The 24,694-nt window shown below is 34.7% G+C and overlaps 1 protein-coding gene across 1 annotated transcript; it reads right to left on the bottom strand.

Annotated features, from left to right (window-relative positions):
- Window positions 1-21,977: 21,977 nt before the first annotated feature.
- Window positions 21,978-22,856, bottom strand: LOC108194818 (uncharacterized). The gene has a single exon (XM_017361754.1). The coding sequence runs from the start codon at window positions 22,854-22,856 to the stop codon at window positions 21,978-21,980; it is 879 nt and encodes a 292-aa protein (XP_017217243.1).
- Between the last annotated feature and the right edge of the window lie 1,838 nt (window positions 22,857-24,694).

Genomic DNA, 24,694 nt, shown 5'->3' with positions numbered 1-24,694 from the left:
TACCTTTGTCCTTGCAGGCTTGTGAGCCCTTCTTTTGAATCTGGCTGGCTTTGGTTGAGGACTAGTTTGAACAGGTTCATAGGTTGTTGCAGGAGTAGGTTCCAAATCATCATATTCATATGCTGCAACAAGCCTCCTTCTTTTCTGCTTTGGAGGAGAAGCAGCTTCAGTGTTTACTGGAATATCAGAGTTTGCTTGAGACTCAGAGTTTACTTGAGCCTCAGAGTTTAAATGAGCCTCAGAGTTTACTGGCTCATCAGCGTTTGTCGGCACATCAGAGTTTGCTTTCAGAACATGTGTAGCAACAGAGGTTCTTGTTCTTTTGGCAGTGGAGGGGGCTGCATCAGACTTTGCAGCCCTCTTGGACTTGGATACAGAAGTTCTGGGTTGTTTGGGGATTGTAGGAGAGACTGGAGGTTGAGGTTGTTGTGGTTGTTGTACTGGGGGCATGTCCATCCTAGCTCTAACTTGAGCTGGAATCAGAAGAGGTCTCTGAATTGGATACTTCTCATCCTTGGAGATGAGGTCCTTAAACACTCTTTTTTGAAGCCTGAATGGCTTGATTTCATCATCAACACCAAAATCTACCTCACCAACAGTTGTATTAAACAATAATTGACAGAATCTTGAGAAATATATGACTTGTCTATTCTCATGCATTCTTTCACCAATATTTCTAAGAACTAATCTACCAATATCAAAATTAGTAGAGTAGATCAGAGAATACCCAATCTGCAGCATGTCCATTGGAATGGCATCCCAGTTTGTAGACTTCTTTTGAAATGCCCTGGTGATGCAGTCGAAAAAGAAACTCCATTCCCTTCTGAGCCCTGGGCGCTTCAGTTGTCCCAATTTGTCAAGTGATTCACTGTAGCCCAAATCAGTCATCATTGTTCTCAGATTTGCATCTCCATTAGTGATGTAAGCAGTGTCTAGTTCTGGCAGGTTGAATGCTGTTCTGACTGTGGCTGGAGTAACAAAATATTCCTCCCCTCCATATGAAAACACAATCGATGGTGACCCATCTTCACCACCATTGTCATATTTGCCCGTCCTCCAGAAATTGATGATCTGGCTTCCTGAGAGTCTGGCAGGAGCGGTGAGAGCGGTAGCAATGGCACTCTGTGCCAGAAATTGCTGCATGGGATGATAATCCCTTGGAGCGTCGGCAGTGTTTAGAATAGCGGCATGGTTATTGGTAACAAATTCCACACCTGCAAAGATGAATGCTGTAGTGGCCATTAGAACAGAGTTTAAGAAAGAAGGTGTTTGAGGAAGTGTGTGTGAGAAAATTTGAATTTCAGAGAGAAGAGAGTGAGAGTTTGTTGAGAGAGTGTGTGTAAAGATTAAGTGTATAAGTGAAGAATGAGCAATAAAATCTGATGATAAACTCTTCAGATTTTGTTTAGCTGGACACGCTTGGGCTCTTTGTTCACTTGGACACCTGTCAAATTTTAACTGGTAGATGAATGTTAGTGGGATGGAGAAAAGAGAGTAATAATCATGAGCGCAGTAAAACATGTGCAGTAATAAATGCTGATTACACGTTCTCCTATTAAAATGTTTTTGATGTAAACCCACTAACAATACACCCGTTTGGAATACTCCCTTCATATTCTCTGAATATTTGAACTCCTGAAATGTATAAGAGTTTAGAAAATCAAGATCAAATCCCTCGAATTTTAAACTCTGAGATTTAAAATTAAAGAGAATAAATTCTAAATACCTCAGAATAAAGACATGATTTTTAGAAAATTCATCAAAAAATCAGAGTTTGTCATAGAATCCATAGCTCAATAATGTGTTTGTGAAATAATGTGTGTGATTAAACATATGAGATCAGAGACTTAAGAATTTCACAATTTCGTAATTATAAGGTAGACAAGAATAATTTATTTAAACTCTCAAGACATAGACAAAAGACATACTCTGATGGAGAAATATATAAAATAAACTAACCCCCCCCTTTTTTTTTTTTTTTTTAAGGACGCTTTTCAGTGTAAATGAATCACGACCTTTAAATATTATTTTGCAACAGTATTTCTCCAGTAATCAGAGATTGTGACTGGTCACCATAGATAATAAAATCTTGGCAATTACTTAATACCAGTAAGTGTTTGGGTCTTCCCAGTCACTGTCATATGGACATCTAAGATCTCAAAGGAGTACTATGCTTATTTGCAGGGGTATGTATATAGCATCAGAGTTTATAATCACTGTCTAATTTTCTGAGAGAAAATGCAAATTAGTTAGTCTCACTTATAATTAAGATATGTGAAGTAATAGAGTCTCAATGATATCAACATGCATATAGTGTAAAGTAGTAGCACAAAATTGAGATCAAGATTAAGGAACTGAACTGAGATTCATGATTACTAATTCATATCATGCTTCATAGTATCTTCACAGGTTTGTTTTCTCAGAGAAATAAAAATGAGATCATTAATCAAGATTCAGAGTTTACAAACATCAGAGAATATCGTCAGAGAATGACGATCAGAGAATATCATCAGAGTATAGCACACAGAGTATATCATCAGAGAATGTCATCAGATTTTAACAATCAGAGTATATCATGGCAAATTTGTGAGCAATACATATGGTAATTTGACAATTGAAATTTGAAAGATCTGACCAGTATGTTTACTCAGTTCCTGATATCATTCCTAGCTCATTCACCAGTCTAGTGAAGGTTGCTTCACTTAGTGGTTTGGTGAATATGTCTGCTAGCTGCTATTCTGTGGGAACAAAGTGAAGTTCAATGGTTCCTTCCTCCACATGCTCCCTTATAAAATGATATCTTATACTGATGTGCTTTGTCAGAGAATGTTGAACTGGGTTTCCTGTCATAGCAATAGCACTTTGGTTATCACAATAAATAGGAATTTTAGAAAAGGATAACCCATAGTCCAACAGTTGATTCTTCATCCAAAGAATTTGAGCACAGCAGCTGCCTGCAGCTATATACTCTGACTCTGCTGTTGATGTTGAAATGGACTTCTGCTTCTTGCTGTACCAAGAAACAAGTCTTCCACCCAGAAATTGACAACTCCCACTTGTGCTTTTCCTGTCAATTTTGCAACCTGCAAAATCTGCATCAGAGTATCCAATTAGACTAAAATCTGATTCTCTAGGATACCATAATCCCAATGATGTGGTTCCCTTGAGATATCTGAATATCCTCTTCACTGCAATCAGATGAGGCTCTCTTGGATCTGCCTGAAATCTTGCACATAGACATGTGGCATACATGATGTCTGGTCTACTTGCAGTCAGATAAAGCAAGGATCCAATCATTCCTCTATAGTTTGTGATATCCACTGATGCACCAGTGTCTTTATCTAGTTTGGTTGCTGTTGCCATAGGAGTAGTTGTAGCTGAACTGTCTTGCATACCAAATTTCTTCAAAAGATTTCTGGTATACTTGGCTTGATTTATAAAAATCCCATCTTCAGTCTGTTTAACTTGTAAACCCAGAAAATAACTGAGTTCCCCCATCATGCTCATTTGGTACCTAGACTGCATGAGCTTGGCAAATCTTTGACAGAGTTTAGCATTAGTGGAGCCAAAAATAATGTCATCAACATAGATTTGAACTAAAAGCAGATCATTACCATGATTCAAATAAAACAGGGTTTTATCTATGGTACCTCTAGTAAATCCACTTTCAAGAAGAAATTGAGCCAGAGTTTCATACCATGCCCTTGGAGCCTGCTTTAGTCCATAAAGTGCTTTGTCCAACCTGTAGACATAGTCTGGATGTTTTGGATCCACAAATCCTGGAGGTTGTTCAACATATACCTCTTCATCCAGTTTTCCATTCAGAAAAGCACTCTTGACATCCATCTGAAATACCTTGAATTTCTTGTGAGCAGCATAGGCCAGAAAGATTCTGATTGCCTCCAATCTTGCAACTGGGGCAAATGTCTCATCATAGTCAATACCTTCCTGTTGTGAGTACCCTTTTGCCACAAGCCTTGCTTTATTCCTTGTAATGACACCCTCACTGTCAGTTTTGTTTCTGAATACCCATTTTGTACCAACTATGGATCTGTCTTTAGGTCTTGGTACTAGGGTCCATACTTTGTTTCTTTCAAACTCATTTAGCTCCTCTTGCATTGCTTGAATCCAGTCAGCATCTTGAAGAGCTTCCTCCACCTTTTTAGGTTCTGATTGTGACAGAAAGCAATGATGTAAACACTCATTTGCTGTAGCTGTCCTTGTTTGCACACCTGCTTCTGGATCTCCAATTATTAAATCAGGTGTGTGAGATTTTGTCCACTTCCTAGCATGTGGAAGTTGACTATTTTCATCATTGGATCCTCCCCCTTGATCCATGCTCTCCTGATTCTGTTGATTATTCTCTGTAGCTCCCCCTGCATTTGTGCTATCAGAGTTTGAATCAGTATTCTCTGATGAGTTTGAGTTAGCATTCTCTGATGAGTCTTGGGTAGAGTCTGAAACATTCTAATGCTCCCCCTCAGCAAGTGCTTCATCATCATGAACTTGTAAATTTTCATCAGAGTTTGCTGTATTTTGTTCACAGTCAGAGTTTGACTGTTCATCAGAGTTTGTCGAATCAGAGAATATTTCTTCATTTTCAAAATGCAGTTTTTCATGATCATCCATATCTGTTAAGCCCATAATTCTTTTGTCATCAAATGACACATGGATGGATTCCATGATCACCTTGGTTCTTAGATTGTAGACTCTGAAGGCCTTTGTTATCAGAGGATAACCTACAAAAATGCCTTCATCAGCTTTTAAATCAAACTTGGTAAGCTGTTCTGGATGAGTCTTCAATACAAAGCATTTGCACCCAAATATATGAAAGTACTTCAGATTTGGCTTCTTTTTCCTCACCATCTCATATGGGGTCTTGCTACAAGCTGTTTGAACAGCTTCTGCCCAGAAATAAGTAGGTAGTTTAGCCTCATCAAGCATAGTTCTGGCAGCTTCTATAAGAGTCCTGTTTTTCCTCTCAACTACACCATTTTGCTGTGGTGTACCAGGTGCAGAAAATTGTTGCACTACACCTCTTTCTTTGCAGAACTCTTCCATTGTTGAATTTCTGAACTCAGTTCCATTATCACTTCTAATGATCTTCACTTTGTCTTCAGATCCATGATCCAGTTGTTTTACATGATCCATCAGATGCAAGGCTGTTTCATCTTTAGAGTGAAGAAAATATACCCAAGTGTATCTGGTATACTCATCAACAATGACAAGAGCATATTTCTTCCTTGCAATGGATGGTATATTAACTGGTCCAAATAGATCAACATGTAGAAGATGATATGGTTTCTTTATTGAGAATTCAGTCTTACTCTTGAAGGATGTCTTTCTCTGCTTGGCCTTTTGACATGAATCACATAATCCATCAGATGTGAGTAGTGATTCAGGGAGTCCTCTCACAAGCTTTTTCTTTATAAGCTCATTTATAGAGTTGAAATTCAGGTGTGAGAGCTTCTTGTGCCACTTCCAACTTTCTTCTGCAGAGATTCTTGTAGATAAGCAAATTGCTTTTCCTTCAGAGTTTGTAGGCAGGTGGATTTCATAAATATTTCCATGTCTGTGAGCAATCACTGCCACCTTGCCTGTTGACTTGCTTACTATCTCACTGTGTTCTCCATAGAAATCAACATGATATCCTCTGTCACAGATTTGACTGACAGAGAGTAAATTGTGTTTTAGCCCTTGAACAAGAGCTACATTTGATATGATGACATTTCCAAGATTGATGTTGCCATATCCAAGAGTCCTTCCTATGTTGCCATCTCCATAAGAAACACTTGGGCCAGCCTTTTCCACAAACTCTGACAGCAGGGACTTATTTCCAGTCATGTGTCCTGAACATCCACTGTCCAAGACTAGAATATTCTTCCTGTTGCCCTGCAATCACAAAGACCACTAATTGTTAGTTTTAAGGACCCAGACTTGCTTGGATCCCTTGGCCTTATTAAGTTTGTTAGCTTTTGCAGCGGAATATTTATTATTATCAGAGTTTGAGCTAACAGACTTTGCAACAGAGTTTGTACTAGAAACAGAGTTTGTACTTGCAGAGCTTTTATTAACCTTTAAAGAAGGTTTCAATTGATAATAATCATAATACAAACTATGATATTCTTTGCAAGTATAGATAGAATGCCATAAACTACCACAATGAAAACATGGATCTTGTGGTTTATATCTAATACTACTTTTTCTAACTCCAGACTTTGTAGGTAAAGAGTTAATGTCCTTGTTCTTCCTGCAAAAATTAGCAAGATGATTAGTATTCCCACAGTTATGGCATGTCTTCCTAGGTGCATTTGGAATAGGCATGTAGTTATTACTCTTGTCTATTCCAACCTTGCCATTTCTATTTTTCCTAGGCTCCTTGTCTTTGCTATCAGACTTTACCTCTTTAAGCTTATGTTTAAGCTGTTTCTGAGTCATCAGTCCTATGTTAACCTGTTTGGGCTTATCAGATTTTAAATTGTTGTTAATCTCTGATTTTGGTCTATTCTGTTTAGACTTAGAGGATTCAGCAACAAATTTAACAGGTTTAACCTTAGGTTTTTGAGTTTTAACAAACTCTGTTTTTGATGACTCAGCTTCTGAGTTATCAGTGTAACCTAGTCCCTTCTTCCAGTTTCCACTACCTAAGATATCCTGAGTAGTTTTGCCTGAATTAGTCCATGTCTTAATGATCTCCCTTTCCTTAGCAAGTTCTAATTGAAGAGATGCATACCTCTTTAACAATTCATCTTTGACAATGACAGCATCATCTCTTTCTTTCTGAACTTCCAACATCTGAACTAATTCTTTTTCTAGATAATCATTCCTTTTCTTTACACTTAGAGTTTCAGATTTTAATCTTTCATTTTCTAAAGTCTGATCTCTAAAGCTGATATGCAAAGTTTTAAGAAACAATCTTAACTCAGTTATATCTTCAGTATCAAAGGCAAGAGTAGAATGAGGTACCTTTGCAGTAGATTCAGAGTTGTTGTCAGTGTTTGCCATCAGAGCATAATTGACTTCTTCTTCTGAATCAGATGTATCTGTCCAGTTTCCTTTCTTGGTGATAAAGGCTTTTTCTTTTTCCTTCTTGGCTTTCTTGCATTCAGATGCAAAGTGACCCTTTTCACCACAGTTGAAACAGGTATACTTGTCAGCTTTTCCAGCTTTCCCTTCCTTGCCCTCATTCTTCTTGAAGTTCTTCTTATCATAAACTCTGTTAGAGTTTCTGTCTTTCCTTGAAAAACTTTTGCCTTTGTTGAACTTTTTGTAGGCCAATTTCTTGAAGCTTTTCACCATCAATGCTGCTAACTGCATCATTTCACCATCACTGTCATCAGAGTCTGAGACATCAGAGTTTGAGTCATCATAGTTTGATGACTCAGTGTCAGACTTTGTGACATGAGCTTTTCCTTTGCTCTTAGCAGCTTCCTCTTGAACTTTCAGAGCAACAGACTTTGATTTGCCTCCATGACGTTTGCTTCTTTGCTCCATCTCAAGTTCATGGGTCTTCAGTCTTCCAAAAACATCATCAAGAGACATTTCTCCAAGATCAAGATTGTCTCTTATTGTGGTGACTTTCAAATCCCACTTTTCAGGAAGAGCCAGAAGGAATTTGAGGTTTGAGTCTTCAAGATCATATTCCTTGTTCACCAGAGATAAGTCATTCAGCAGTTTGACAAATCTGTCATACAGATCTGTCAAGGACTCACCAGACTTTGAGTCAAAGTGCTCATACTCCTGTGTAAGGATTGTTTTTCTATTTTTCTTTATGGCCTGAGTTCCCTGACATCTGGTTTCCAGAGCATCCCAGATTTGTTTAGCAGTTTTGCACCCAATCACCCTATTAGACATTGCATTATCAAGGGCACTGTGCAGAAGGTGTTTCACCTTGGAGTCTTTACCAATTGACAGGATGTCCTCAGGGGTATAATCTTTCTTTTCTTTTGGAACCATCTTCTGAGGTTCATCAGCAAGCCCAACAGAGAGCTTGGTGGGCATATGTGGTCCATCAAAGATCCTGTCAAGGTATTCTGGATCAACAGAGTCTAAGAATATTATCATTCTCTCTTTCTAGACTGGATATTCAGATGCCTTAAGGATTGGAACTCTAAAGGATGAAGCTTGTGATTTTTCAGACATGATTGTGATTAAGATCTCACTGTAGTAATCTTAACAGAGCTGGCTCTGATACCACTTGTTAGGTCCTATTAACTCACTATATAATATGATATAGTGATCACAATCTGTAACACAGTATGACAATATGAGAGATTGAAAGTATTAAACTGTTATATTCACAAAGCTTTGATGGTTACAAAAACTCTCTCAGTGATTTATATTGTATCACTAAGAGCTGCTAGGGTTCTTAACAATGTACTTGATAACTCAACTCATCTAGAGTAACCCTAATCTGTGTTTATATAGACACAGTTACAAAATCAATCTCTGATTTGATATCCTATAAATCAGCTATGAATTCTATCAATCAAAGATTGCTCCAGTTTTCTGTTTAGTTTCCATAGCCTGTAAATCACTCCTCCGCTTCTATCCTTCCTTGAAGTATATCCGCTTCTGAGCTCTTTCCACGTGTAAACTCTGACGAGTCTTGACTATGTAAACTCTGATCAGACTTTATCAAACTCTGTCAGACTTTACTAAACTCTGATCAGCTTCCAGATTAAACTCTGATGATTCCTGTTCTAAAACAAACTTTAAGAACATTAGTAATCATCAATTATATCTAACAAAAATATCATAAGGGTGGTCATAATATCCGAAACTTTTAAGAGTACATGTCATGATAGAACCAAAAATACATCTGATCATGTCGTTCCTACCACATCACATCTAATATGGCTATAACTATACAAAAGCAGCCTAACTACAATACTACTGCCAGATATGTATATAGATCGATACTATAGCATCTGCAGCAAAATAAAAGACAGTGCATGATACTCTAGTCGATGCTATCCAGTGTCTACAAGTCTACTAAGTATATCAAAACTATATCTGAGATACACACAGCTACGTGGGTTATCTCCCAAAAGTAAAACTGTACATATACCATGAGTCAACTAGTAGAATATCTCTGACACCCGACGGAGAAACTCACGGAATGCTCTATCCACCATCATAGAGATCATGGGGCCGCTAACAAGGCCAGAACTGGTAGACGGAACTCCATGCATGTCTGCTCGAAGTCCCTGAATGAAATGGCAATCTGATACATGATCTCTGAACCAGTGTCCCGAGCCAAGAAGCCCGGCCTCGCAGAAGTAAACAGGGGATCCTGTGATCCCTGGAAACCAGCCCTCATCTGCTGGACAGAATCTCTCACCTGTAAGTATCTCTGGACCAGTGACTGGTGCTCGTATGGTGGTAGAAAAGCGAAATCAGGAATAGGTGGTGGTCCATCAAACTGGGTAGGTGCGGTCATGGGTGCATGAACAGGAATAGTAAAAGGTGATGCAGAAATGATAGGAGTCGGTAGAGGAGTAGTGGATACGGGTGGAGGTATAGGGATATCCACCGTAGCAGCCGATACAAAAGTCTGAAACTGATACTGATCTGTAACTCTGGGAATGTCGTAAGTGTAAAGATAGGGAGTAGGCTCGAACTGACTAAGCAGCTCAGGGATAGTAGGCTCCTCCCTCGCAGGAACTAGCTCAGGAATAGGTGGTACCGGAACAGTATCAGAAGGGGTCGAGGTCAACTCGGGTAATGGTGGATCAAGATCTAGTAACTCTATGAAGTCATCATCAGAAACCAGGTCGATAGTCTCTGGAGGAGGTGGCTCTATGATCTGAATCGAGGAGTCATCAGAATCGATGTCAATAACCATAATATCTGATGAGGAGTCACTGGAACCTATAATCATCACATCCATAGAGGGATCACTGTCATAAGTAGAGTCAGTGTCCATAGATATGATCTCTAGAGTAGAATCACTGCTAGTCTCTATCTGGGAAGAGAGGTCTGTATCGGAATCTCCCTCGTATCCTGACATCTACAAAACAAAATAAACATTATTATTACCAATTATATGATTACTCGTAACTATAAAATATATATGTATACTCATAGGGTTTACTAACCCGTTGCGTATGTACTCTAACATACGGGATAGGTTCAACAAGGGTACCTATCTTAAACTTTGTGTCGTACTCGCTAGTTATATTCCTAGGGTTTCTCAAATCCTAAGGATATAACTATAGCTCTGATACCAAACCTGTGACGTCCCCAGATCCGCATCCCGCAGATCTGGCTCGCCACTAAGCATCTGGATCAAAACAACACTTGCATTACTTAATAATATCTTACAACGAAACTCTCGCCCCACAAGTCCAGGGTCGATCGTCTTACAACATCGTTTCCAAGTCTAACTTGATTACATATTGGGAAGTCTGATTACAGACTATAATAACTATTGATAATACTACCAAGCGGCGTAATCTAGCGGCCTCAGTTTGGGTGATGCGCCTTCTCCTTTCCCTTGCCAGTACCCGTTTCCGGGCGGTTCTCCTTAGTCGTGCCATACTCGCTTTTTACTGCTTAAAATAATGTAAAGTAGATGCAAGAATGAGCAATCTCATTGCTCAGCAAGTTCACATAGCACATAACAACAAGTAGCAGAACAATCGAGTAAAATATCGAAGGCATCTCAAAACAAAGCAATGAAGCAGATAACGCCAATCAACAGAACAATTTTCAAAAATTAAGAAAAGGCTGGTCTTCCACCTTTCGGTAACACTACATGGTCCGATCATAACCATTTCGTGCTTCCCGTCCCCCTGTGTAATCTTTGCAGTCTGATCGTCACTGCACAAGATACACCTCTCACTCTATTCTTGCTAGCATAAGGGTTAACATTTGTAACCCTAGACTATCCACACACAGCAGACAGTCAATAAATTATCATCTCTTCCACGAATTTAATAAATTCGTGTTGACCAGCTTAACCAGAATCCTCCGAGTGCACATTACTTCGTCTAAGGAATGCGAACAATGCATCCTTTATTTATTAGTCAAGAAGTTTCAAGATTTCACAATGTCGGAGAGGTATTGAATATTATTAGGAGAGGTTACTTCCGAACAAAAGAAGAACCCGAAATGAATAAGATTTTCCGGTTTGTCACTAATATTCGATATCAACTCGGTCAAGTTAATAACAAACACATTTAAAATATTAAATACACAAGAATGTGTCATAATGGAGAAAAGAAAATAGCGAACTTGCCTGGCGTCCTTAGCTTTATAATTAGTGGCTCCGCTTTTCCAAATATTAAATAGATATTCTATTCAACACACAAAATCGTGGTTTAGAAATTTATCCAAAAGAATTTAATAATTTAATACTACGAATATTTTCACTAACTTTCCTTGTAATCCCTTGACTAACACTATATTTCAACTCATTATCTTTATATTATGGGAATTTATGCTTCATTAAAATTGAGTAAAAATTAATCTTCCATTAATTAATTAGTGATTACTCACTTGTCTATTTAATAACGCCACTCGTCCTAATGTCACTAATTTGACCAATAATACATCTCAAGCTACCGACTTGTTTTTAGGCATCAACTTATTTTAAATGTATCACTCAGAATATTAATAAACGACTTTAGTATAAATCTTCCAATGCCACTTTAGAGATTATTGGCTAATTCATTTATTTATTAAAGTTCTTAATTTATAAACCCACAAATTAATCTTACTCTATAGCCTAGTTATTATATAAATTACTTCCTACTTTTAATTTATTTACATATGGCCTTTTTATTACTATGTCCGCTTACTAACAAATTTTTTTACACCTTTGCCTTTCGTACCCGACTTAATAATTTTATTCAACACCATTACTAAATAAATCTTAAAAATTAATAATTCTATATTTATTTTATTCAAATAAACTCAGCTGGGTGAAAAGTCTTTATTGCCCTTAATATCTTTTTCTCACAAAATTCCCCTATTTCTTCCACATCTCTCCAGCCTCTCTTTCTCTCTTTCTTTTCTCTCTCCCTCTCTCTCTCTCTCTCTCGCTCTCCCTCTCTCTCTCTCTGGTTCGCTTCGCCCCGAAACAACACCGCCGCTGGAGGCGGCGTTCCGGCCGACTCTGGCTGTTTCACAGCCTCCCGCCGTAACTCGTATCCCCCCTTCCTCCGATCCTTTCTCCCCTCCTCCATCTGTCCTCTCCCTCTCAACTGCTCGCCCCTCCTCCCCAGGTCGCTCCACCATCCTCCTCCTCGCTACAGTCGAGTACACACACCACAACTCTTTCCCCCCCTTCGTACACTTCCAGTCGCCGCTGCAGAGCTCCGTCAGCGTTGCCGACGCGAGCTCCGGTCTCCCCTCCGGCAGCACCCGATTCCAATCCTCCGCCTCAACTGCTCCGCCAAACTTAATCAATTCAAACTCAATCCCCCCAATACTCAATTATTCACCAATCAATTAAATACCCAATTTTAATCAAGAACCCTAGCCCTAATTGTTAAAGATTTGGGTGAAATTCATGATGTTATATCTTGATTATATGCACTGGTTTTGTTTATCAATACTCAAAGCAAAAGCAGTAAATAAAATGGTCCACAAAAGTGTAATATACAATTAAACAATCACTTAAACCAAACTCAATCAATTCCATATTTAAGGAAAAGATGAAGTGTGGATTTAATACCTTACTGGAACAACTATTAATCAGTATGCTTGAACCTAGCTCCTCTGTTTTCTCCCTGGATGGAAGTATCCAAAGAAAATTCTACTGATTTCCCTTGCTATTTATAGGCACTCCTAATTACAATTAAGCCTTAATCACTTTATTGTTTAACATTAATTCTTGTGCACTACTTGGTGGCCACTCAATTGCCTTGGCCACCACTCAAAAATATTTTAGTGCCAAATTTTAAATTCTTGGGCTCAAATTCCAAGGCTCATTTAACCGAAACCAATTTCCGCTCGGCTCGACCTATTCTCGTATCGTTTCGTTTATTTTCGGATAATTTCCGAAACTGAAATAAAATAATAATTTAAATTATCGAATAAATTATATATATATTTATTATTATTATTTGTTATAATATTTTTGGTTCAATCTCTAAATTAATTTAAGAAATATGGAGATAAAATAATTATTCCGGCTCAAAACATAATATTAGCTCCTGAGCCGGTAACTAAATAAATACTCGAGGCTGCATATATTTTCGTACAAACAAAATTCTAAATAAATGGCCCGCACAATTAAACGCTGCGTGTTTTCTAAAAAAATATCCGCTCTAAACTATGATATATTAATATTTTATAAATTTTTATTAAATCAGAGGTAATAATGTAGCTCTTTTCGTTAAATAAATAATTAAGCTAGCCAGCTATATTTTTCATACTAGGTGACTAAAATATCAGCTAGACACTAAATTATAACCTCGCATTGGCTCATTATATCCAGACAAATATTCCTATTATTAGTGTACATATGTGAATTAATTGTCGGTCAGCATAAACTTATTATTATACCACTACGTACTCTTAAATAAAATATTCCGTACCTTACCTTACTAATTCTAAAATAAAATAATATTCCTGACGTGGTAATTAAAATAATTTTATGCTTACGTACTTGTAAATTTCTCGGTTGTTACAAATTATCTTATTAAACTACTATAATTTAAGTTGTTAGTTTTCGTTTGTCATCGAAACTTATTTTTTATTAGCACTTAATATCATAATATCTGAATTAAAAAAATTATATTATCACTATTTTAGTCTATGAAAAATAAATGCACATTAGGATAAGTATATTATTATAGAAATCACCAATTGGATATAATTTATTATTAATTTATAAGTCAATTAATTAAAAATTAATATATATTTGATATTTCATATAATAATTTAGACTTATTTAAAAAAATGCAGGTTATAGTTATTTTCTTATATTAAAATATAAATCATCTAGCAAAATTATATAGTTCAAAATTTGAAATCGCACCAAAATGGTATCTATTAGAATTATAGAAACTAGTCGGTGGATATCACACAATGAACCCTAGATTTTGTCCATTTTCATAGATGAAAAACTTCAAATTAGTTTATTTTTTTATTTATTCTCGTTTTCTCAATAATACTTCTAGACGGATTTGTTCTTAGATATTAAATCTATTCGATTTTCAAGATTTTCAAGATTTTGATTTAGTGATTTATCAATTGGGATGAATCAATGATGAGTTAAGCGACTGCGATTGAGTTTTAGGCATATCTAGTACGTCTACATATATCTATACTCGGAAAGGTAAGGATCGTGTCAATTGATTCCATATCTCATGATAATGATATGAATTCAAAATCTTTTGTATTAGTGCTTTTAAATGTATTTGTCTTATATGTTCTTTGTTATTGGTTATATATTTCGTAATTAAATTTTGTGATTCGTTTATAATTAGAATTATAAGACTTGTTGTATTTTTAGTTTTAATTATTGTGTTGCTCTCGAGAGTGTGTCATAGTTGATGGTTTTTTGATCGTATATTACAATTTTATTTGTCGTTAATTAACGATTGTGTCATTTCAGATGACTTTGTTTCAGTGTCTGACATATTCTTTCGTCCTTGATTCTTTTTTCCACTCCCTCTTTGTTTTCTTCCTTTCCGCGGAATCTTGTCTTTCTTATGGGTTTTCTTTTCTGTCATCAAAATTTTATTGGCTATCTCCGGGGCCAGGGCCATCTCTACATGATCTTTGATTAGTCCGTAGACTTTTTTGAATGAAAGTTTTTCTTTCTTCTTAGTTCCGCGGATTTAGCTTTCCTTTCGATTGTTTTTTTCATACATCAAAAATTTTATCTAATTTTTTTGGATCTTTCGTCATGCCCTCTGATTAAATGAAAATTTTTATATATAAAAGAAGCTCTTCCGATCCTTACGATGTTGTATTTTGGTACAATTCACTGACGTAAAAGTCTTATGACAAAAAAATAAAATAAAATAAAATAATAAAACACTCATATAACTTGTAAGTTAAGTGAAAGTAAACGTTGTCACTTTCAAGTATTCTTGAATTTATTTATGTGGATAATTTCTGACCTATTTCTTCTTTTTGAAAGTTTTGATAGTAAGATACACGGGGAAAAATTGAATTGTATGATAAAAATATTATCTCAAGATAATTTAAAAACATTTTTCAATAACAATATCATAACAATATTGCTAGCACAAAACGTTTGGATGTTTTACTAATGAACAAAATTAATTTCATTAGAATATTTTATGATTGATTTAATATGTCATTATATCATTTTGATCACAAAAATTGTTTTTCTTCAAAACAAATATCAATAATAGATGAAAAAGAAATATATTAATAAAAGAATACAATCATATGTATTTTATTTTGCTTTTGCTTGTATAGGATGATAGAATTAAATTTATATGTATTCTATGTTGGCTTATTATTCTTTCACTAAACTTTTATGATATTTTTAATATTTATTAAAATTTAAGAAGTGATGTACTAGGTTTGGTGACAGGTATTTCATTATATCAATGTTGTGAGAATGTCACAGACTCGCAACAATCAACTAATTTTTCTCCATCAGAGCTAAAATTTTCCACACAGCATTTGCTGTGGTGACGACTGACGACTGGCCGTTGCGAGCACGGTAGCACGTAAAGACTCTAAAATAGTAAGACTCGGTTAAGTTGAGTCCAGTAGCATATACTTATGCAAATGTTAATGTACATACTAAAATGATGGTATTATTTTGTGCTGGTCCTAATATACTTTGTCTTCTCAATGCATGAATTGTTGAGTATGTTGTTCAAAAGAATTATATGTTCTTTTAGCGAAAATCTAACAAAAGAAAGTTAAAGATTAAATAATAAGTTATAAGTTAATATCCTTATTATTTTTAATAATTTTTTAATACAGATTTTAAGAACTTTTTGATCATATAAATAATAAATATGTACTTTATATTTTCTTTAATAAGTAATATTTTATATATAATATATTTAATATTTGTACTATATATTATATATCACATAAATATAGGTACATGCAAGTCTGTAACCTGATGACTCACCTCAAATGGATATTTGACCCGACTCTATTTTAGACCATAGATGAGACCTTCGTACAACATGTAACCCCAACTCTAGTTTTAACGTTAAGAATTGTGGTAGTTGCATGTAGTTTTCATTGTCCCTGTTGAATTCAATTCACGCATTACACACAATCATAAATATTGATGATATAACTGAGAGTATTAATGCTCATATTCATGTGCCCAACGTAAATTGATGTTTGACTCACTTCCCAACCTCATGCCCCGTAGGATGGTCTTGCCTTATATCAGAAATTTGACTATGTTGCTCATCTACATACGTTACGTTAATAAACAAATTTCTAAGTGCGACAACTTCGTTACTAAATTTATGATGTGATGATCTCATTTTATTGATTTTTTCGAGCAAATATGAAAAATAAAATTTACCCTTTCTCTAATTACCTATCACCATTTTGTGTTTTGTATCAAGAGGACTGGATTTGGATTTGCTTTTAATACTATTCCAGCTTGTCAGTATGTCTCTAGTAATATATTTTGTTATGGCAATTTGAATATTTTAAAATTATTTTTAGAGAATTATCTAATAAATTAAGATTATTATATTACAAAAAATTCTTATTTTGTATATAAAAGTTTAACACTATATTAATAATAATAGAATCCACTTCTATTTACAAAAATATCTTCTTCTTTTTTTTTGAAGTAATTTACAAAAATATCTTAATTTTATATTGAAATATGTTTAAACTTTATATAGCTATATAAATGTGAATTTAGGACAATCAAACTTTATTTTAAATACAAGAAGTTAAATTTTATCAATATGAAAATATTATCAAAATTTTCGTAAAACAAATTAGGACACTTTCCTAATATCAATTTTAGATTCCTTTTTAAATAAAAAAAAAACCACTTCATTTAGCAATATAAATCATAGGGAATATTCTCAAAAAAAAAAAAAAAAAAAATCATAGGGAATAAGATATCAAATTAATCGACTGATTCACGTAAGGACACGAGAGAGAATACTCAATTAGCACTAGATCGGTGGCTTTGTTTCAAACTTTAAAATAAACTCAATAAAAACATAAATGATATTCAAAGTCTATTATTCAACGATTGTGATGTACAGGAATAAAAGGTGGCATGACTGATTCATTATGTCTTTCGTTACAGTGTTCTAAAAATCTCCGATTTTAACCGATAAATCCTCGATTAATCCCTGCAAGGTCGACCACTGATCCGATTTTTGAAATCCGATTAATCCTTATATATATTTCATAATCGAAGTATATGTGATAAATTATTAAAATAAAAATATTATATTACTTTAAATATGAATAATTATAGAGTTTATGTATATAGTAAATATATTAGTTATTAAATAGCTAATATAATAATAATTAAATATTAAATAATGTTTTAATATTAAAATAAACCCGATTTTAACTCCGATTAATCCTCAATTTCCGATTAATCCTTGAATCGGTAGTTCAACCGATTAGATCCGATTCCCGATTTCTGTAACACTGCTTTCAACATAATATACATTGTTTTGGTAAGCATGCTTTAGAAGGATTATATTATATTAGTATAAACAATTGCGTTATCCACACCGATATATATATGTCAAAGATTACCAGACTAATCACAATTATTATTATATGGATTCCGCTTAGCTGATTTTTATTATGACTCGGAGATAGGAAATGGTAGTTAACAAAATATTATATGCTTATTCGATTTATAAATAAAATGAATCGAACGACCCCTTCTTAGAGCGACAGCAAGTTCATGTAGTATAAACACAAGAATTGAAATGGGGAGCATAACAAATTTGTAACTAAGCGAACAGCCACGAGTGTATGTATGTGTATATCCACTGAAGTTTGTTCCTTTGACTTGCATTTGTGGGGCATTTGTAATGATTACAAGTCTTGTTAAGTTCAATAACGGTATAATTTCTGCTTCATTCAAATAAGAACGATTTTAGCTCGGTCTCATTTGACACTAGATTATATGAATGCAAAGTGTGTGAACTGTGAAGTTATGGGGTTAAATTTTTCTTTTTTTTTTTTGCCACATATGGGGTTAAATATTTACTTTAAGATAATTGCGCATTAACCTTTCACATTAAGTGGCTTTGTGGGTTTAAATATAGAATATTTTCGTACCTTCATGCAGGGAATAAAATTACTAATCCCTACATCTTTTATTATTTTCACTTATATGAAATAATTAAAAATAATGTTTTTTCTATCTCTATCCATATAAATATCATATTATTTTCTGTAATATTAGATCAATGGAAACATATTTTATGTCAATTTCAGGAGCATCTTCTCGATTCTGATCAATCACGATGCGAAGCAAATGAAAATAGAAAAATTAACTCCATTTGAATTCAGAGATAGTGAAACTCGAACTGATTAATTCCATCATGTCAAGGTCTCTATTAGTGGATTATATCACTTGTTAATATAAAAAAAAGATCTTTTATCACATTTATCAACTCATAAATCTACGTATAACTTGAATTCGGGACATTCCGAGATATCTTGGTTGATAATATATGGAAAATAGCTGGACTAATTTAGGGTAATTTTTTTCTTCTTAAAAGGATAATATAAAGTATGATTGAAGATTATTAATTATTGATGGACACACACATATAAAGTCTTAATTCAGGTTAAATTACTAAATACAAACTTAAATGCGAATAAATGTTTTTAAAAGTATGAAAAAGTTTGTGATCTCAAGAATGGTCCCCAATATGGATCTTTGGCAAGGGTTATGTGGGGTTTAAAGGACACGGTGTGTCCTAGCGGGAAAGGGGATAAATATCGTCTCTTGAACTTGTCTAGAGTCACCGGAGACTTAGTGAGATTTTAATGAGGTGGATTGAGTTAATAAATAATGATGATGATAATGAATATTTATGTATCAGTTGAATATAAGTATATACACACACACACATATATCAATCAAGCAGCATACAATATTACAATGTATAAAATAACAACAAAATAAGTTAATATATGATGAAGATAGAAATCTCATCATTATATAAAATTTATGTGACGGTGTATAAACAACCATAATTATTAATTTTGATATAGAAATGATATTAATAGTGAATGCAACAATATTAGAATAGATCAAACACGCATTTATACAATTAACACGTGGCTGAATCATCAGACGTATACGAAATCAAATCTTCGTTAACCAATACAAAATTCGTTTTCCTAAAATAATTTATGAGCCACTTCATATTATGATCAAATGTTTTTTCACGGCAATATACGCTATCACATACTTTTTCGTGATGACATATATGTGACAAAAACTTTAATGCTCGTATCAAAAATAATAAAACAACAAAATTTATGCTGTTAACATGGCTGAATCATCATTCTTAAAATCATCAAACGTATACGTAATCAAATCTTCGTTAACCAACACAAAATTCGTTTTTAAAAGAATTTGTGAGCCACTTCATATTCTGATAGAATGTTTTTCCATGGCAATATACCTTATCGGATACTTTTTCCTGATGACATATACGTGACAAAAATTTTATTTTCTCGTATCAAAAATAATAAAACAACAAAATTTATGTTGTTATGATAATACATGCATAACAAAATTTTGGTTACAAAACAACAAATCCCACATATATTTACCATATAATAATATTAAGTTTGTATAATCTTCAATATAATATGATAAATATAAATCATATTCATCAAATAATGATATAATTATTATTTTAAATACCAATATATATGTAATTTTGAGTTTGTGTGTGCACTCTTAAGGTTGCATTTCAAAAGCGTTGAGTAAAATAATTGGTCAAAATAGTATTCTCATAACTCTCATTGCAATATCTTTATTCTCATTTTCATTCTCATTCTCGATTTTCGCCTTAGATTTAATTATTTAGAGCATCTCCAATTTGACTCTTAGATTACTCTTTATAATATAATATACGAATTTTCTATGGTGTGTCCAAGGGCACACAATAGTCACTAACTTTGATATGAATACTAGCTTTTGATTGGTGGATAGTTAATAAATGTGAATGCCCCCCTGCATTCACACCAATTCCACCAATCAAAATAGCCCATATTCTTGAGAGTTTGTGCTTATTGTGTGCCCTTGGGCACACATTAGAAAGACCGTATAATATAATATGTGGATTTTAGTGAGTTAAGACATTGAAAAAAATGACAACTCCAATGCTTCTCTTTATACTTTTTAAAGAGAAATGTTGGAGGTAAATTTAGAGGTCATAAATAAAAAGTTAAGAGGTACTATATGCTCTTTAAAATAGAGAAAAGATGATAAACTCTTAAATTTTTAAAGAACTTCTAATTTTGTGTTTGGTTGGGGTGAATGATTCCGGAAGAAATGGAATGAAAAATGAACTATATTATAGACAATTGTTAAGAAATTTCATTTTTTCCTCCGTTCCATTCCTTAAATCATGTGCTAAATATAAAACTTTCAATTTGAAATAAAATGCTCCATTCTCTCCCATCCTCAATTTCTTCTCAAATCTCACCATATCAATTTTACACTCTCCAAATTTTTCTCAAAACTTTCTTTCTATCTATATTAGTTTCAACTATTTTTACTTGTTCCATTCCATTCTCACCAACCAAACACAACATTAAAAATTTATTGGAGCTCTAATTTTTTATCCTGTTCTTTAAGTTTAAAGTTAAGAGTTGTTATCGAGAGATCATTTCATCATCCCCGTATTCTCTCTCAAATTAGAGTTTTAAGAATCGACTCCCACAACTAGCCGTCACTTCTCCATTCTTCACCTTCATCATTTTCATCCACCAAATCCTTTTCGCTCTCTCATCTTCTCCACTATTTACCGGTTTTTTGTTTTTCAATAAAATCGAGTGTTGTTTAAACCTCGAAGATTCCAATCGAGTTTTATTCTCGGATCTGTTTCGGATTTGAGCTTGGGCTTGATTGTTTTCTGAATAAATCAGATCTTTTGAAATCAAAGGTCCGGTTGTGTTTTCTCGTCTCGCCTTTTGGCGCGTGTTGATTTAGTACCCAATTTTGGGGTGGTTCTGCGTTGTTATAGTTGTGGTTGTTATGTGTTTTTTTGTTATCAATGAGAATGATTGGGATGGAGTTTTGGGAGATCTGGCTTATCGTATTATTAATACTTTCGGCATGTCTATAGCTGGCTCTCGGCATGTAGATAGCTGGGGTATGCTTGGAACGGTGGCAATCGCATGTGCTCACCTTTCACAAATTATAGTTGTTCATTATTCGAGGACTCTTGTTCCTCATTGCTTAGTTTTTACAACTGAGTCGCTTGAACACCGCAACAGCCATGGAACTATTGTGAAGGTCAATTGTGAAGCTATCATTTTCGGGATTGATGTAGGCTGGATTACTCGAGAAACCTTTGTATTCATTTTCAGTTTCAAGAATCCGTGGATTCAATGTGTTAAGCAGTCTGGAAACAATGCGGCTATTTGTTTAGCTCGTTTTATTGTTTATCAACCTGATTGCATTGTCAGTTGGGGATTTGTCCCGACTAGACTTGTTTTAATTTAAGGGAATGAATTTGCATTTTGTCAAAAAAAAAAAAAAAAGTTAAGAGTTGTTTAAAGAGTCACTATGCTTATATACACCTATATTAATAGGAAACAAAAATAGCATAAACAAAATTGTGCCTCTATTTGCAAGATAAAATGTATCAAATAATATACCTACAAGATCGCACCACGAGTATGAAATATCTGTATTTAATTCTTCTTTATTGTCATATATTTACAAAAAATCATTGAAATATAAACTCTGAAAAAGTTATAAAGGAAAAAATAACAAAGAGAAACCGGAAAAGAGAAATGACACGACGCACAGTACATATCCACTGCGGTCAATATTTTGGATTCAACCTCCCAAAATTAGCAAGTTTCCTTGATCTATTCCCCCTAAACGACGCCGCTTCAGCCAAATGAGGCTTCACCGGAGCTCTCCCATCGCCGCTCGGAACCACACTTTCCGGCGTCACTCCTTTCAGAGTCCAGCTCCGATTCGGACTCGGTCTCACTAACGGACTCAAACAGAACGCCATTCCCGCCACATATCGCTGATTCTGTCTCCTCGGCGTCGCTCGTACCGGCGTCTCTTTCCACGGCGATGCTTGCGTAGAGTAATCACTCACTTTGTCGCCCCATTCCTCGTCGGACTCCACCGCCGGCGACATTCCGCGGTGGTTTTTACGGTTTCCGAACGCCGGAAAGCTCTTCGACATCATCTTCTTCTTACTCTTACTCGCAAACAAACTCGAAAACCACGACGGCGTCGTTTCGCTCACCGCCTCGGGAATTTCGATACCAGAAGCATCAGAAGTAGAGTACGTTCGTCTATCGCCAATGTTCCGATGCGCATCGAGCTTCTGCGTCTTAGATCTGAACAATTTCGACAAAATTGAGAATTTACCGCGACTCCTCCTCTCCGTGTCGATGACGCCGTTCGGTCCGATTTGCGGAGTGCTGTAGAATCGGTGTAGCTGCGCCGCCGTGGTATCCGATTTGCGGCGACTCACGTACGGCGAAACGGAGCGCGGGAACACAATCTGCGGCTGAATCGCATCCGATTTCCTGTGCTCATCATCATCGAGCTGCGGTCTAACAAGCAGTACAGGCTGATCATTCGATTGCGTCTGGATTAATACGTTTAAACGTTCTCGTAGGCACGTTGCGCACACGCCTACGTCGCTGCTAAAATCAAAGAAATGCTTCCGGCACCTCATTTACGTATCCAGTATATCCCGCTAAGAGCAGAGTCGTGAGTCGCGGTTGTTATCTCTGGAATGGTCGTTTGTATTGTTTTAGAGAGAGGAAGAGGGGAGGAGAGTGTGGAGTCTAGAGAGAGAGTGGGATGGGGGAGAGCATCGAGTATTAAAAGAGGAGAATTGATTTTGTGGGTGTGAAGAAATAAAAGAGATTGTTGTTATAAAAAGTTGAATTGCTTTCTTGTTATTCCATTCCTCTCAATCTCACACACTACTGTTTTTTTTTTTACCTATCCACAAAGACCACATTCGAGCCTTTATAGATGTAGAGATGGTACTCAAATATGCATCGAGTTGTGGAAATCATACGTTTGCATTTAGTAAATTTGGTCAAACAGCCAAATGTGGGAGTTAGTTGTGAGGATACAGTAATAAATATACGTTATTTTTTGATATTTTTATGCTAAAAATAATATTATGTAATATTACAAGAATCACTTGCTTTCTCCTTCATTTATGCTGGAAAGGAATGTTGTATTACTATCTTATTAGTACTCCCTCAGTCCCTAAATACTTTTCCCGTTTGCTTTTATCACGTTTGCCAACACACACTTTCTATCATTAATATCTTTAATTTCGTATTAGTATTAAATATAAAAATTTCACCGTATTAAAGTACTCATAAATACGAATCCAACAAGATCACTCATGACTATATTTCGTCTTATAGATTAGACGTAAATAAGTAATTTGTCTCATGTCATGAACAGTCCCGACATATGAAACGGGAAACGTTTAAAGAAACAGAGGGAGTATTATTTAGGTAAGTTTATATATAAATCATTAAAATATAATAATCATGCCTCATTGTGTACGTTATCGAGAATAAATTTTGTGATAAAGTTATGAGTATGAAACTTGTATATGTTAACTTATGAAACTCATCCATGTCACAAAGATTGGGCCCTTTTTCATTAGCTCCTTATATTAATATTTATATTTGTTTTAAACTAAAATTGAAAAATATATATTAATCTATGATTTAATTAATTTATTGAAAAATATATTAATAGTTTAAAAAGTGCTCCAAACATCATTTATACCCGACGACGGAATTGAAGGCTAACGGGGGTGTATTCGATTGAGATTTTAATGGATTGTTTTTAGTTTATGGATTTTCATGGATTGTATGGGATTTTGATTTTGTGCGGATTTTTGATAAAATATCGTAGAGTTGATAGGATTTAGGTACAATGCTTCAAAATCCCATTGATTTTGGTGGGATTTCAAAAAACTTAAAATACACTGAAAACTGCCATAAAATCCATCATTTTATGAAATGAAAAAAAATCCATCAGCATTTGAATACCATCAGATTTTAATGGATTTTAAACAATCTCAATTGAATACCATCGGATTTTGAAGGATAATTTAAAATCCCAATTGAATACCACTGGATTTTGTTGCATAATTTGAAATCCCAATTGAATACCTCAAAATTTTGATGGATTTCAAACAATTCCAATCGAATACCCTCAGATTTAATCAATGAAAAAAATAATTTAAAATCCCAATTCAATACACCCCCTAAGTTAATAATGAGCGGTGATTTTTACTCGGGTATATTGAAATTGTGTAATCCCTTGTGCTTTTTACTTACCCCATTGACTAATATTGAAGTTTAAGAAAACACAAAGTACAAGGGGACCGACATAAACATGCTTGAGCAAGTCCAACAGTGTCTTTGTTGGAGCCTCAAATGTAATATAAAATATGATGTCCTAGTGATTTAGGACATGTTTATCTAAGTTCAACTCCAACAATGTGTCTTATTTTTAATATATGTTTAATATTTT

This window comes from Daucus carota, chromosome 7, assembly GCF_001625215.2.
Source record: "Daucus carota subsp. sativus chromosome 7, DH1 v3.0, whole genome shotgun sequence".
Lineage (NCBI taxonomy): Eukaryota > Viridiplantae > Streptophyta > Magnoliopsida > Apiales > Apiaceae > Daucus > Daucus carota.
This window is presented reverse-complemented; position numbering and strand designations above follow the sequence as displayed.